The sequence below is a fragment of the Bactrocera neohumeralis genome, chromosome 5, assembly GCF_024586455.1.
Source record: "Bactrocera neohumeralis isolate Rockhampton chromosome 5, APGP_CSIRO_Bneo_wtdbg2-racon-allhic-juicebox.fasta_v2, whole genome shotgun sequence".
Taxonomy (NCBI): domain Eukaryota; kingdom Metazoa; phylum Arthropoda; class Insecta; order Diptera; family Tephritidae; genus Bactrocera; species Bactrocera neohumeralis.
In genome coordinates this window covers 31,530,821-31,544,031 of record NC_065922.1, presented here as the reverse complement: position 1 = coordinate 31,544,031, position 13,211 = coordinate 31,530,821, and the positions used below count along the sequence as shown (strand labels likewise).

Genomic DNA, 13,211 nt, shown 5'->3' with positions numbered 1-13,211 from the left:
ACAGGCCACCCAGCTAATGTCACAATCGATTTATTGAAAATTAAGTGTGGTGACGTGTTATTTCTCGAAATGGCCCAGTCAATCGGCCGCCTCGGTCGTGCGATTTGCCGCCGTTAGACTATTTCCTGTGGGGCTACGTCAAGTCTATGGTCTATGCCAATAAGCCATCGATGTGTGATGAACTTCGTACGAATATCGAACGTGAAATTGTAGCAGTATCGGCCAATTTATGCTTAAAAACCGACAAAAATAGGGTTCAGCGTCTGGACTTCTGCCTGTGTGTCCGTGGTGACTATACAAAAGAAGTGGGGTTCCATACATAATGGCATCGAATGTATTTTCACAGAAATAAAGAATTTCATTGATATCACGATATCACAAACCAATTTTTTTTTTATCTTATTGAAAACCCCGTTGTAGCCTAGTTATGACTGGCCAGAAGCTTTTGAAAATCCCACAAAATGACATTAATTTTAAAAATGGCATTCCGTGACTATGTCTTACAAGCTAAGAAAGACTGTAAAATTGGAAAAAAACTTCATATCGCATTTAAACATAGCGAGATGCTTTATGAATCAGTAACACAGATTCACGGATTTAGAATATACAGATGTTATAGTTTTGGCGGAATCGTACCAAAACTGGAAAAAACACTACTTTTGTTTTGTTAGTGCGCATTTAAAGATAAATGACAAAACGTGAAAAGTCAGCATGGGCCCAGCTTTCAGGCTTGATATTTCGTAAATCAACATGCTTTCGATAAAAATTCTTATACGGCATATTTTTAGTGAAATTCACATTAGAAATACGCTAAAAAATCGATTTTTTCACCGTGAAGGTAGACAACCCCTCAAGTTAATACTTCTGAAACTCATTTTTGATAGCAGTTACTGAATTTTGAAATAAAACTTATTCTAATTAGAATTTATTAAACACATTAGCAAAAGCAGAGCACAATTATGATGGACGAAATGTTCACGGACAATTTCCTGCCATCCTATCACTAGAGTCAAAGACACTAGTTCCCCAATAAAAGCAAAAAATAGTAAAACCCCCTTAAGCACTACTTTTTTTCCATGTCAGTGACATATGGGTCAAATGTCACATTAAAAAAAGCTTAATCATACGCTTGTTTTTCTTAAGTACATACATAAAGTGCATTTGGCGATTTTTACAATGAGTTAAATTATTCAGCAAAGAAGTTCCTTTAAATTTTGTATGCGAAATCAAATTTCTGATGCCAAACCTTTCGGAACCTTGGAAAAGGCCTTCGTTGACAATTGTTTATCGCCAGCATGTATTTTTGATTGGTTCAAATTATTCAAAGAGGGTCGAGAACTCGTTGATGACGAACCACATCTAGGCCAGCTATCAACGTCAACAGGTGATCAACACCTCAATAAAATCGACGATGATCAGTCAGAGAACTTACTGCCATCGTTGGAATATCAGAAGGATCAGTGAAAACTGGTTTGACACACCATTTGGGCTTAAGAAAAGTGAGAGCACGAATGGTTCCAAAATAACTGATTTTTTTTAAACAGCGCCACGTTAACGTCTTTGAAACAAGGCTTTCCGCCTACTAGGATACCATGAATGTCAATTATGCCGGAATTATGGTGCGATAATTCATGGTTTTTGCACCAGGATAAATGCCGTCGCATACTGCATTGATTGTTCGTGAGTTTTTCGTCAAATTTTCAACCAATATCGTGCCGCAACCACCGTATTCGCCTGATTTAGTTCCGCGTGGCTTCTGGCTATTCAGCAAACTCAAACGAAACCGTTTGGAGTCAATTAAGAACATTAAACGCGCATTGAAAGCTAATCCTAACACTGTTTCGAGGATTGAAAACAGTGTAGGCACAAATGTATTGTGGCCATGTGTGAGTAATTTGAGGGGACGACATTGATTTTGAAGAATAAATTAAGAATTTTAAAATTATGAAAAAAGTCAAATTATTTTTTGCTCACAATACAATAGAAAATGAGGATGAAAGCAAATAAAAAGTACACCAGAGTTACCATATAACCATGTTAAATTTGCTCTATATTGGAAATATTCATATACCTACTATTCTCATATTGCTTCTAACTGTTAAAAACGATTTTAATGTTTAAAAATATATAGAGTTAGTAGGCAAATAAAATACGCTTTAAAAAATTTATATTATACACCACAAATTAATCATTATTACAATTGATTTCTTCTGAGGGCAATAAGGGTTATTATTGCCGGTGAAATACGCCGTAACTGTCATGCTTAAACAAAATTAGACGGTCTGGCTTTCTTTCAAGGGCATGGCTAAAATGTTCTCAGGGATATACAACTTAATAGATCGCCGATTTCTTCATGCGTATCATAAAATGTATTGCAACATATCGGTAAAAATAATATTCCTAAATCGTATGAAAGTTTTTTTTATTCAAACAGAAAAATTTTAGAATTTGTTTTTGGTGAATGTGAAAATATTGCATCATTAATAATTATTTATCAATACCAAGTTTTTTAAATTATGTAGTAATCGGACGTATGCATTTCGATAAACAATTAACAAATAAATTTTGTCAGTAGGTCAACTAGACTTTGTACTATGAAATCACTTTAAATTAACTCAGCGAAAGCAAATAGATAGAATTTTTGGTTTTCTAAAAAATGTAAATTGACAGAACAAAAAAATATTTTTTATAGGTTTCTGAAGCACACTTTTGCCTCAATATCATGTAAAATATTTTACTTTAAAATTAATTATTATTAATTAGGACGGTATTAGAAATTTGAAATTTATGTTTAACAAATATGAGTTTATTTGAAAGTAATTTTTAATTCCACGTGAAATATGAACAAATTTCGAAGTTCGAATGTTACATTAATTGAACAAAAATTAATTTAATATGGTTTCACTTAGACTCTACATCTTCTACGTCTACTTCAGTATCACTACCTTTAAAGCTAATTCTCTATTTCTGTTCTTTTTTACGACAAAATTAAATGCATCGCAGAAGTCAAATTATTCACACTAGCACTAGAATAATAAGCAAATATTTTTACTGATATATTTTTATTTTAGAATAAAAACGATTAAAATATATTCTACTCAATTTTTATTGCTTTCAATAATTTCTAGCTCAAATCAAGAAATATTTTAAGATTTTCACAAAAACAAACTCTACCATTTTCGCTTAAATATTTATGCCAAGCAGAAAAATATAAAACTCCATCCTTGCAGCAACCACATGCTCGATGAACTGCGCAACGGCGACTGCCAGCGTCCACAGGATACGCGCTTGCGCAAACAACCAGCAAGAAAAATAATTATTTCTCAACGACATAGGTTAATATATACTTATGTACATATTCTGCATAAAGTATATAGTATGCAAACACATATACAACACACAATGATTCCCAAGCAGTTGCCCAAAGACACTTTCAATTTTCGCTGCTTTGCGACACAAAACGCAGAGCAGCAACTCCCCACGCAAGTGTTTGCTCGCAATGAAAAGAAAATCTTTAAGAAAAGGAATTTTGTCAGCAAAGGCAACTAAAAATAAAACTGACAGGCATACAACGCACATCCTTGCTGTCTTATATCCTTGCTAGATGTGTTTGTGTGTGTGCGCTTTGGCAGCACAAAGATCAGATATCCTTTATGGCAGTGAAGCGAGGAAATTTTATAGCTACGCTACAAGCGTAAGCAATAATCACAGCAACAAAAACAACAATAATTCCCATAGTGCATAGTATATTGTTGCGCTGGATATAACGAAAATAAAGACAGACAAAAACCAATAGGACAAAAACAATGCTTACGCAGTTTTTCCAAAAGCAACAACAAAAGAGCCAACAGCGCGTAATATAATAGTGGCGAAGCAAAGAAATGAAACACACACACACATGCTTAAACATATTCCATTCAAAGTGCCTAAGAAACGAAGGAAAATTACGCTTGTGTGTAGGTGTAGCCAGAAGATCTAGATAAATTGGACAGTCAGGTACTTGGTCGTCGTCAGGATGCTGTTGCACTAGCTGATGTGCTGGCGTATGAAGGAGGGGAAATTCTCTGCGCAGGTTTCTGCTGCTCAACCAAGTGTGCTAAGGTGAAGGCGAAGGTTATCTGCGAGACAGCAATTTCGCTAACATAAGTATGTGGTGGAGTAACAGTGCACTGTTAACGATTAACATATGTTAATACGCAATGAGTAACTTAACAGCTGTTTTGTTTTGTGGGGGTGTTTCTCATGTTAGTTAACAGTGGATTACTCTGGAATGTTATGCTGCGCTGACGTAACAGCAACGTAAGCAGTTATGTACATATTTGCACAGAGAACCGAATAAGCTGAGTTTTTTTAATGAAGATTGCTGCTTAGTTAGAAAATGAAATGAATGAGAGTACACATACATAAATACATAGCTTATGTATGAGTAGTTAACAATGAAAATGATTGATTTTTGCTGAATTCAAAGCAACTCAGTTTAAATATGCACTAAATGAGTTAAAACTTTAGAAATTTTTCCTATAAGAAATAAAAGTAATAATTAGATATTCTTATTAAAAAAAAATATAAAAAATCATAGTACATATAAGAAGAAAAAAAAAACAAAAATTTGTAGATAAAATATAAAAAATATGGAAAAAATTAACATAATATTTTTTTAAATAAAATATCGTTGAAATTAATTTTAGCTTAAGTTAAAAAAGATATATGTATTTTTGAAAAATAAAATTTTGTTTGCTGGAAAAGCTAAACCTCACAAATCCTGTCGCTGAAATGATGTGTTAATTTCTTATTATTAGTAAGAATATAATCTTACAAAATGAATCATACAAATGTAAAATTTAGATTCTAAATAAGCGAGGTAACCAAGAACTGGTACAAAATGGTACAAATCTAAATATAACTTTTAATTATCTTCAGACAGCTATGTAATTAATAACTGGAAGTAAGCAATGGAAGGTAACCATTATAAAATCTAGATTATATGAAACCTCCATCCGTAAAAATAGTAAATATTATTTTTTAAATCAAGAATGAGTTTGTTTAATTTTTAGTTTAGTTTTTCAGAGAACAGAGTAAATAAATGTTGAGCGCTTAATTTTACTGATTTAAAAACATGTTGAATGCTAATTTTTGAAAACTATTTCTCGAATGTTGACTTAAAAAACTTGTTTTGATTTATAAAAAACCGAATTTTGAGAATACACCTTTTCAAATAAAAAAGTTTTTCTTAGAAGAAATGAATTTTAGTCGGTCTGTTTGTATGGCGGCTATATGCTACAGTGATTCAATATGGAAAATTTCTTCAGATATTTTAGTCTTGATTTGGTTAATAACCCTCACTAAATTTCGGGAAAATATCTTTTCATAGAAAATAGTTTTTCTTACAACAATTTAATTCTAGTCGATCCGTTTATATGACAGCTATATGCAACGATAGACCGATCAGGAAAATTTCGTCAAATATTTGAGCTTTACTTTGGGTGATAATCCACACCAAATTTCCGGAATATATCTTGTCAAATAAAAAAGTTTTTCATACAAGAACTTAATTTTGGTCGATCTGTTTGTATGGGAGCTAAATGCTACGGTAGACCGATCAGGAAAATTTCGTAAAATATTTTAATTTTGTTTTCGCTAATATTTCACACAAAAATTTCGGGAAAATATCTTTTCAAATAAAAACGTTTTTCATACTATTTTATACGATTCTACATAAGTATGTATGTACATATGTATATGGAAATAAGAAAACTCAATAAAAATGTGTTCACAAACACATACACATACATAATATTTGAGCTGGCACACGCCACATTCTACCAAAGGAATGGTGCTACCAAATCTACAAACAAACATGCATGTTGCTAAGCACAAAGCTACAAACATTTGCTGCTCTCCCTTCGCACTGCTCGCCAGCGCTCAGCCTGTGCACATGCCTGTTAAATCTCTGTAACCTGTCCACTACACATCGAGCCAATACGGTATACAGCGCGAACTTAGCGCTCGAACTCCCTTGCTGCCCTAAGAAAATATGCTATTTGCCCGCCTACAAACGCGCTCTCTCCTCGCTCTCATGCGCTGATGTGCGCCACCCTTTTCCGTGCACCACAAAGTCTTCTTGTAACGAAGTAACTCTGCTTCGCTCTCCGAGTTACTCTGCACAGCGCTGCTCTATCCCTATATTCCCGTTGGAGTTCGTGGCACTGATCGTGAGCGCGATCACTTGCGCTGCCGTTTAACCCTCGGCCAGCGTACGATGATGACGAGCAACAGGGGAGGAAGCAGGTATAGCCGCTACTCACGCTGTATGGACGAACAGAGCACAGAGCTGCGACGGTGACTGTGACTGTTGCTTGGCTGTGGAAATTGTACTTAAGGCGCTGCCAGAGGACGAAGGGAATCATTAAGGCATTTGATTTCATAGCATTACAAGCTCGTCTTCAGAAAACGAGTAAAATAGTTGTAGCCAAGCAAGCAGTCAGCGACGAAGACCAATCAGTGCAAATACAACAAAAACGTGTTAAAAAAAAAAACAAAATACAACAAGAAGTAACTGTGTTTAGGTCAAATATCGACTGAACTCATTCAATCCTAAAAATCATTCATCATAAAAAATGGCCAGTGTGTGTATGACGCAAACGGGTTACCAACAACAGCAACATCACTTTCAAATGTTGAACGGCAACATAATGTTGTTGCAAAAAGCACAACAACAACAGCAGCAACTGCAACAACAAACGCTACAGCAAACAGCAGCGCTCTACCAAGCCAAGAAGCAGCAAAGCATCGCGCCCGCACCTAAAGTGCTGGGCAGCAGCAATCTGCATAACATCCAAATGGGTCCGGGGGCTGCTGATGACCTGCTGCCACGCAAGAAGTACACCTACATGAATATGCCTTACGGCGAACAATTACCGTCGGTGGCGCGTCGCAATGCGCGCGAGCGCAATCGTGTCAAGCAGGTGAACAACGGTTTCGCCAACTTGCGTCAACATCTGCCACAGACGGTCATCAATACGTTGTCGCATGGCGGACGCGGCGCCAGCAAGAAGCTCTCCAAAGTGGATACGCTGCGCATTGCGGTCGAATACATACGCGGTCTGCAGGACATGCTCGAGGAGTCGCAACCAAGTACGACTACTAGTAATATGCATGTTGGCACGGCGCTCTGCGATGAGTCCAGCAATGATGGCAGCAACTACGGCTACTCCTCCATGGGCAGTCCCAGCGATGTCGCATTCAACCAGCTGCAACGCTCTTACCACTCTGAGGCTTCAGTCTCGCCAGCGCCCAGCTACAGCGGCGACTCAGACATTTCCATTGGCGGCGCCAACTATTTGCATCCCGTCAAGTTGGAGGCGCAGCAGCAGCAACAGCCACAAACGGCCGTGCATGCGTCGCAATTCAAATTCGAGTCGTTCGACGATTTCGCACATTTGTCGCCGGAGGAAGAGCAACCTGATGATGAGGAGCTCTTGGACTACATCTCTTCGTGGCAAGAGCAATAAGTAGCGCGTTACAAGTGCAAATCAGTGACTTAAACAACCTGCGCAAATAATTCCAAAAATCAAGTGAGAGAGACAATACAGACCAGTGGCAACTCAGGACTCCGTATTTTCCACAAATACAATCTATTTTACTTCAAAGAGCGTTGTGTAAGAAAAAGTTGAATTTTTGTTCGACTTTTTGTAAAATTTTGTAAATAGTGCCTTGCAAAAAACAAACTTTTATTGTGTTAAATTTTTAGTTTAAGTAAATTTTTTTATATTTAATTTTAAGTTATGGAAGACAAATGATTTAAAACCCTACTCATATGTTAAGTGCTAATTTTAAGTAATGGAAGACACTAAACTAAGACTTGTAGACTAAGCAAACCACTATAAAAATGCAAACAAACAAAAACAAACCAAATAAAACAAAATTCATTGAAAAACATAAAATATTTTCTTTTTTACTTTTCCGGTATTGACATCTTCAGCTGATTCGAGTTTTTCTCTAAGATGGTTTTAGGAGATGGAGGAACAATTGGTAAAGCAAATACACATTTTTGGCTAATGCAGACCTATCCAACATTTGAAAAAAATCAAATTTCGAAATTCAAAGAAAAAAATTGTTTTAGACCGATCTTGCTTTTACTTCCTGAAGGAATCTCTCTGTGAAATTGTGAAAGAAAATTAGAGAACACATTTAGAAAAATATGGTGTTGAATAATACATACTACAGTATAGAGAATATTATATACTCTAAATTTCAAATCATTTCTGAGTTCTATAATTAAAATAAGTCGTATTTTGTTAAATTTTTCTACATTTTCAATCTGAAAAAAAAAATATTAATTTACATCAGTTGCTGGTTCGATTCACCAAATCTCGGAGAGTGAAATAAACTGAGAATAAAAGTAAAAAATATTGAATGCAAAGCTACAGAAATTTAGCACATCTACAACTTTCACTTTATTTAAAAATGTTTATTGAAAATCTCAACTTTCTAATGCAACATAATCTCTTGTAGCTTAAAACTTAAAATTCAATGATATTTCTACCCTGAATAAGGTATATTAAATGTGCCACGATTCTTGTAGCATTCAAAAGGACACCTTGGACAGCTCCAATCGATTTAACCATGTCCGTCTGTGCCTCTACCTGTATCGATCTGAAATCGTACACAAGTACTATTTTTCCCAAGAAGTTAGGAATTTGTCGAAAACTTCGATATCCAACCCTGATAGCATATGGCTAACGAAATTAACGTTTTGTATTGTGTTCAATTAAAATTGAGTAAGCGATAAAATAAGTTACTTTGTACTCTGAATCGTGCGCAATAGATAGCAAACCTTTAAAGTCTTCCTCGATTCGGCATAAATCTGCATAAGACAGCAACATTGCTGAATAATTGAATTCAATACAAGATAATACGGAATTTCCTACTATTTTAGCACCTTTATGCTTAAGTTGTTTATTTCGGTTACACCACTTGGTTGTTTAATTCATCAAAACTAATCAAAGTTTTCAGAAAGTTATGACCTCAAAATCTGCTTCGGAAATTCATCAAATACTCTGCTTTCATATCTTATCGAATATGTGTATCTTCTTCTCTTTATTAGCTTTATTAGCATACGCGGTTAGAGCCGAGTTTACAACAGCACGTCAATCGTTGTTTGTCCGGGGTAAACTCCTGAATTATCAAACCGATTTTAGAAAAAATCAGCACACTAAGTCCAAGCTTTATACAAGTTAAAATATAGCATACCAAATCCGAAATTTATGAAAAATATATAAAAATTTACGTACTTAGCCCAGCTAGCCATGAGCGCACAAGTTCTCAAGGCTGTAACTCCGAAACTATTACTCTGATCAACTTGAAAATTTAGGATGTTGTTGAATTTGATAAGAAACATCGATTTTTCGAAACATAATAACCCATGTAACCCCTTAAACCAATTATTATGTTTCATTAATTTATGGAAGAGTTGACCTCAATCACAAGGAAAAGCGAGTTTCTTTCAGCTGACTAAAAGGTATGCGACTTAAGATAGCTTGTGACCAAGGTGTTTATGAGAACATAAAATACACTGTAAATAGTTCAAGCAAGACCTTCTCCAGATGAAAATGTAGCAAAAATGTGCGCGTTTATGGATTTCTGCAAAGTGAATCCTATAATATTGTTATAAAGTGAGGTTAGGTTCATGTAGAAAGGAAATGGAATTTCGATATCCATTTCCACCAAAATCCACCTTTATGGGACAATGCATGGATTTTTGAGAAGGAAAAGTCTTATAAAGACAGAATATATTATTAGCTCGCTAAATAGCAAATTTCGATAATGTTTCTTTCGGAAGAGAAAAAATGGTTTTTTAAATCAAGTGATAGTCGTGAAAATTTGGTGATAAAGCAGATGACTCGCTATATTTCTATAATGCCAAAACTAACTAAACATTTATCTAACCACATTAATTCAAAATCACTTTAAAAGTTGGATCTCAGTTTTAAATTTCCATGGCAATATGTGTTTAAGACACCTTAAACTATTAAAAACAAATTTGGAAAGCAAAAACAAAATCGAGTGCTACACTACCATAGCAACAATAATATAATTTATTTACCATCTACAACGCTTAATAACACTCGACAATAAACAACAACAAACAAGCACAACATGCACGCGCACAAAGCGTGTAGTCATGCTAACCACGGTGCCATACTGAGCGGCTGGGTAACAAAATAAATAAATTAAAATTAAAATATTTTATCATTTCCGCTACGAGCTTAAGGAGCAAAATAACAAGCAACAACTACAACAAGAACAGCAAACGAATTAATTGTGTTAACGGAAGTAACCGGTCACGCCTCACGGCCTAACTACAAGGACCACGTGGGCAAACCGGCAACAACTGCAACAAAGCTGAGCGAATGAGCGAGTGAATGACGAGGAGACAGGGAGCCAGCAAACAAGCCTGATGGACCGGCAGGCTTTACGCCTGGTCAAAGGCGTAAAGCATACATAATTTGCCTGCTAATGCACTTCCGGGCCGAAGCGGTATTGCAAGCGGCCGCCAAGCAACAACATCAACCAACAAGCAACCACAACCCCAAAACGAATGCGATTGCGAATGCGAATGCATAACAAAGGGATAAGGACAATTGCAAGCAGGACATTACGTATGCGCTTACGTAGGGACCCCTTAATATTTGTTTGTGTGTGTTCCAGGTGCGGCAGCGTGGCAAGGGGTTGTAGGGGTTATTGGATGACAAACAACATTTAGCAGAGAAGAATTGCTTACGTGTGCCGCTAAAAAAGTAACAGCACCAAAAACAAAATAATGAAGCGAAAAAAGTAATAACAACAACAATAAGAATATGGCAAATATTTACTGCGGTTGCACCGAAGCTATAATACCCTTCACGAATACAATAGATGTCATATAAGAATTTGTTTTTGTTGGGCCGGTTTATATGACAGCTTGAAGCTATAGTCATCCGATGTGAATAATTTTTTCGGAGATTGTACCATTGCCTTGGACACTTATCCAAGCCAAATTTCTTGACAAGCGGTTGGTTTGGATCGTTCAATTCTTATGGCAGTTACATGCTATCGTGGTCCGATATCGGCGGTTCCGACAATGAGAAGCTTCTTGAGAAAAAAAGACGTATGCAAAATTTCAGATCGATATCTCAAAAACTGAGGGACTTGTTCGCGTATACACAATGTGTGCTGTATTTAACGTGCGTACCTGATGACGACAGCCATACCCCACGGCAGTCAAAGGCCTTTTCAGTACAAATTCAGTACATTCTTGGTAGGGTTCGAGGCCTATCTAAAACCCCAACGATACTCCCCGAGGGGCCAGTCCGCAGGAGCAGGTTGCAGCGAGCTCCAATAGGTTACTCGTGTTACCATAATTAAGTCTCCGGTCGGACATCTTAGCCGAAACTATTACCAGTTGAGCTTCCATTCAGCTCTGGACTGGTGGCCAGGGGTTAAATCCTATACACACACCACTTATACAAAATTAATCCTACTTCCCGGTTACACACCTTCGCTACTTAAACAACTTACGCGCAAACAACCATAACTGTTCGGCATTCCGAGTAGTGGAGCTCACGCCGCTAACATCTAAACGCCCATCAGTCCAGCTAATCCCCATTATACCAAGATCCCTAATGTCCGAGTTCATCCGGCATACTGCTATTATATGCACCCAGTCTTCTACCCCCACCTCACAAAAACAATTCGACCTATCAGATAGGTGCCTCTGATTGAAAAGTGCATTCAGAGACCCATGCCCTGTAAGCAGAAAAGCCAGACTCAGACAAAATCTGAAGTCTTGGTTATCCTCAACAAACCCAATGTCCCGAATGTACTCATAAGTTACTTGGCTGTTAGGCTATAGTCCCAACGGTCTTGCCACCTACACCTGATCATATGATCTAAAAGCCTACAGCTCCCTAGAAATCCCTCCCTCTCCACATCATCAAAGGAAATCCAGTCATTCCGCAGCAGTGATATACTCAAGCCCCTTCTTAACCGTATTTACAGACAGACGGACGGACAAACAGATGGACGGACAGACAAACGGATGTGACTAAATCGAAAGAGCTCGTCATGCTGCTCATTTATATGTTATCATTAATATGGTCTCCGACGTTTGCCTTTGGTTGTCACAAACTTTCGTGGCAAACATGAATGTATACCCTGTGCAGGGTATAAAAAAGACCATAACAGTAAAATGAAAGCAAATTATAGCATAATAAGTCCAGTTACTTGTTCAAAAGGAAAAATATATTTATTTTATATTTATCATATCCATAACTAAGTAACACAAGGGTAAGGGTGGCTTGTGCCACCACTCAATAAACGCTTTAATAATTAATTCAACAAAACGGGGCATAAATATTGTATCGAACTGTGAAATCAACACCCCAATACAGTTGAGGTTATAGCAAAATTTCACGTCCGGCGAGTATACACAGGCAAACGGCACCGAACAGGTATGTAAATTGCGCAAGGCGTGCGGCTGTGCATTGCGCATGCGCACCCCAAAAATAATGAAAACGAAGAAAAATAAATATAAATGAAATACTTTTGGTTTCTTGCGATAGGAAGTGTATGCGCAAGCTGAAATCTGATCGCCTTACACTATGATTATGCAAATTTGCAAGACTTACACTCTATTCTGGGAGATATTGGAATAAAGAATGTAAGGGCACGCGTAAGAACGGATATGGGTGGCACCCATGGCCATGTGCCAGTACTTAGAATGACAATTGTTGACAAAGACTTGCGTCTGCGCTGTCTTAAAGGTACAGTTGCAAGGCAGCACTCAAAAGGTGTAAGAAAATGCCAGCTAATAACTGCAAATCGCGTTAAAGCAAAGCAGAATTTTTAGTCTTCAAAATGAAACTTATTTGTTACACGCTAAGCAGAAAATGAGGTTCTAACAATGCTTTAGAGGCGCGGACAACACCCACAACACACACACAGCGCTCGGCGGTGAGACAATGCTGCAGCGAAATTTAAGTAAGGTGTATAGGGAAATTTCATGAAAAAAAAAATTTTAGACGAAAAATCCATATACACACGCATACATACATACATACACTACCTTTAAATACTCACACATACACCTCAGCGCTGGCTTAGCGTTCGTCCAAGGAAGTGCAGGAAGTAAGGCGGACGACAATTTTTGCCAAGTCTTACAAAGGTCGAGG

General features: G+C 36.9%; 1 protein-coding gene and 1 long non-coding RNA gene across 2 annotated transcripts in view; one reads left to right on the top strand and one right to left on the bottom strand.

The window, feature by feature from the left end:
* Positions 1 to 13,211, bottom strand: part of LOC126759580 (uncharacterized) — a 497,180-nt gene that overhangs the window by 422,069 nt on the left and 61,900 nt on the right. The gene's annotated exons all lie outside the window — the stretch shown is intronic.
* Positions 6,537 to 7,511, top strand: LOC126759549 (achaete-scute complex protein T3). Its single transcript, XM_050474416.1, has one exon. It carries the CDS (start codon positions 6,618 to 6,620, stop codon positions 7,509 to 7,511), a length of 894 nt encoding a protein of 297 aa, XP_050330373.1. The 5' UTR covers positions 6,537 to 6,617.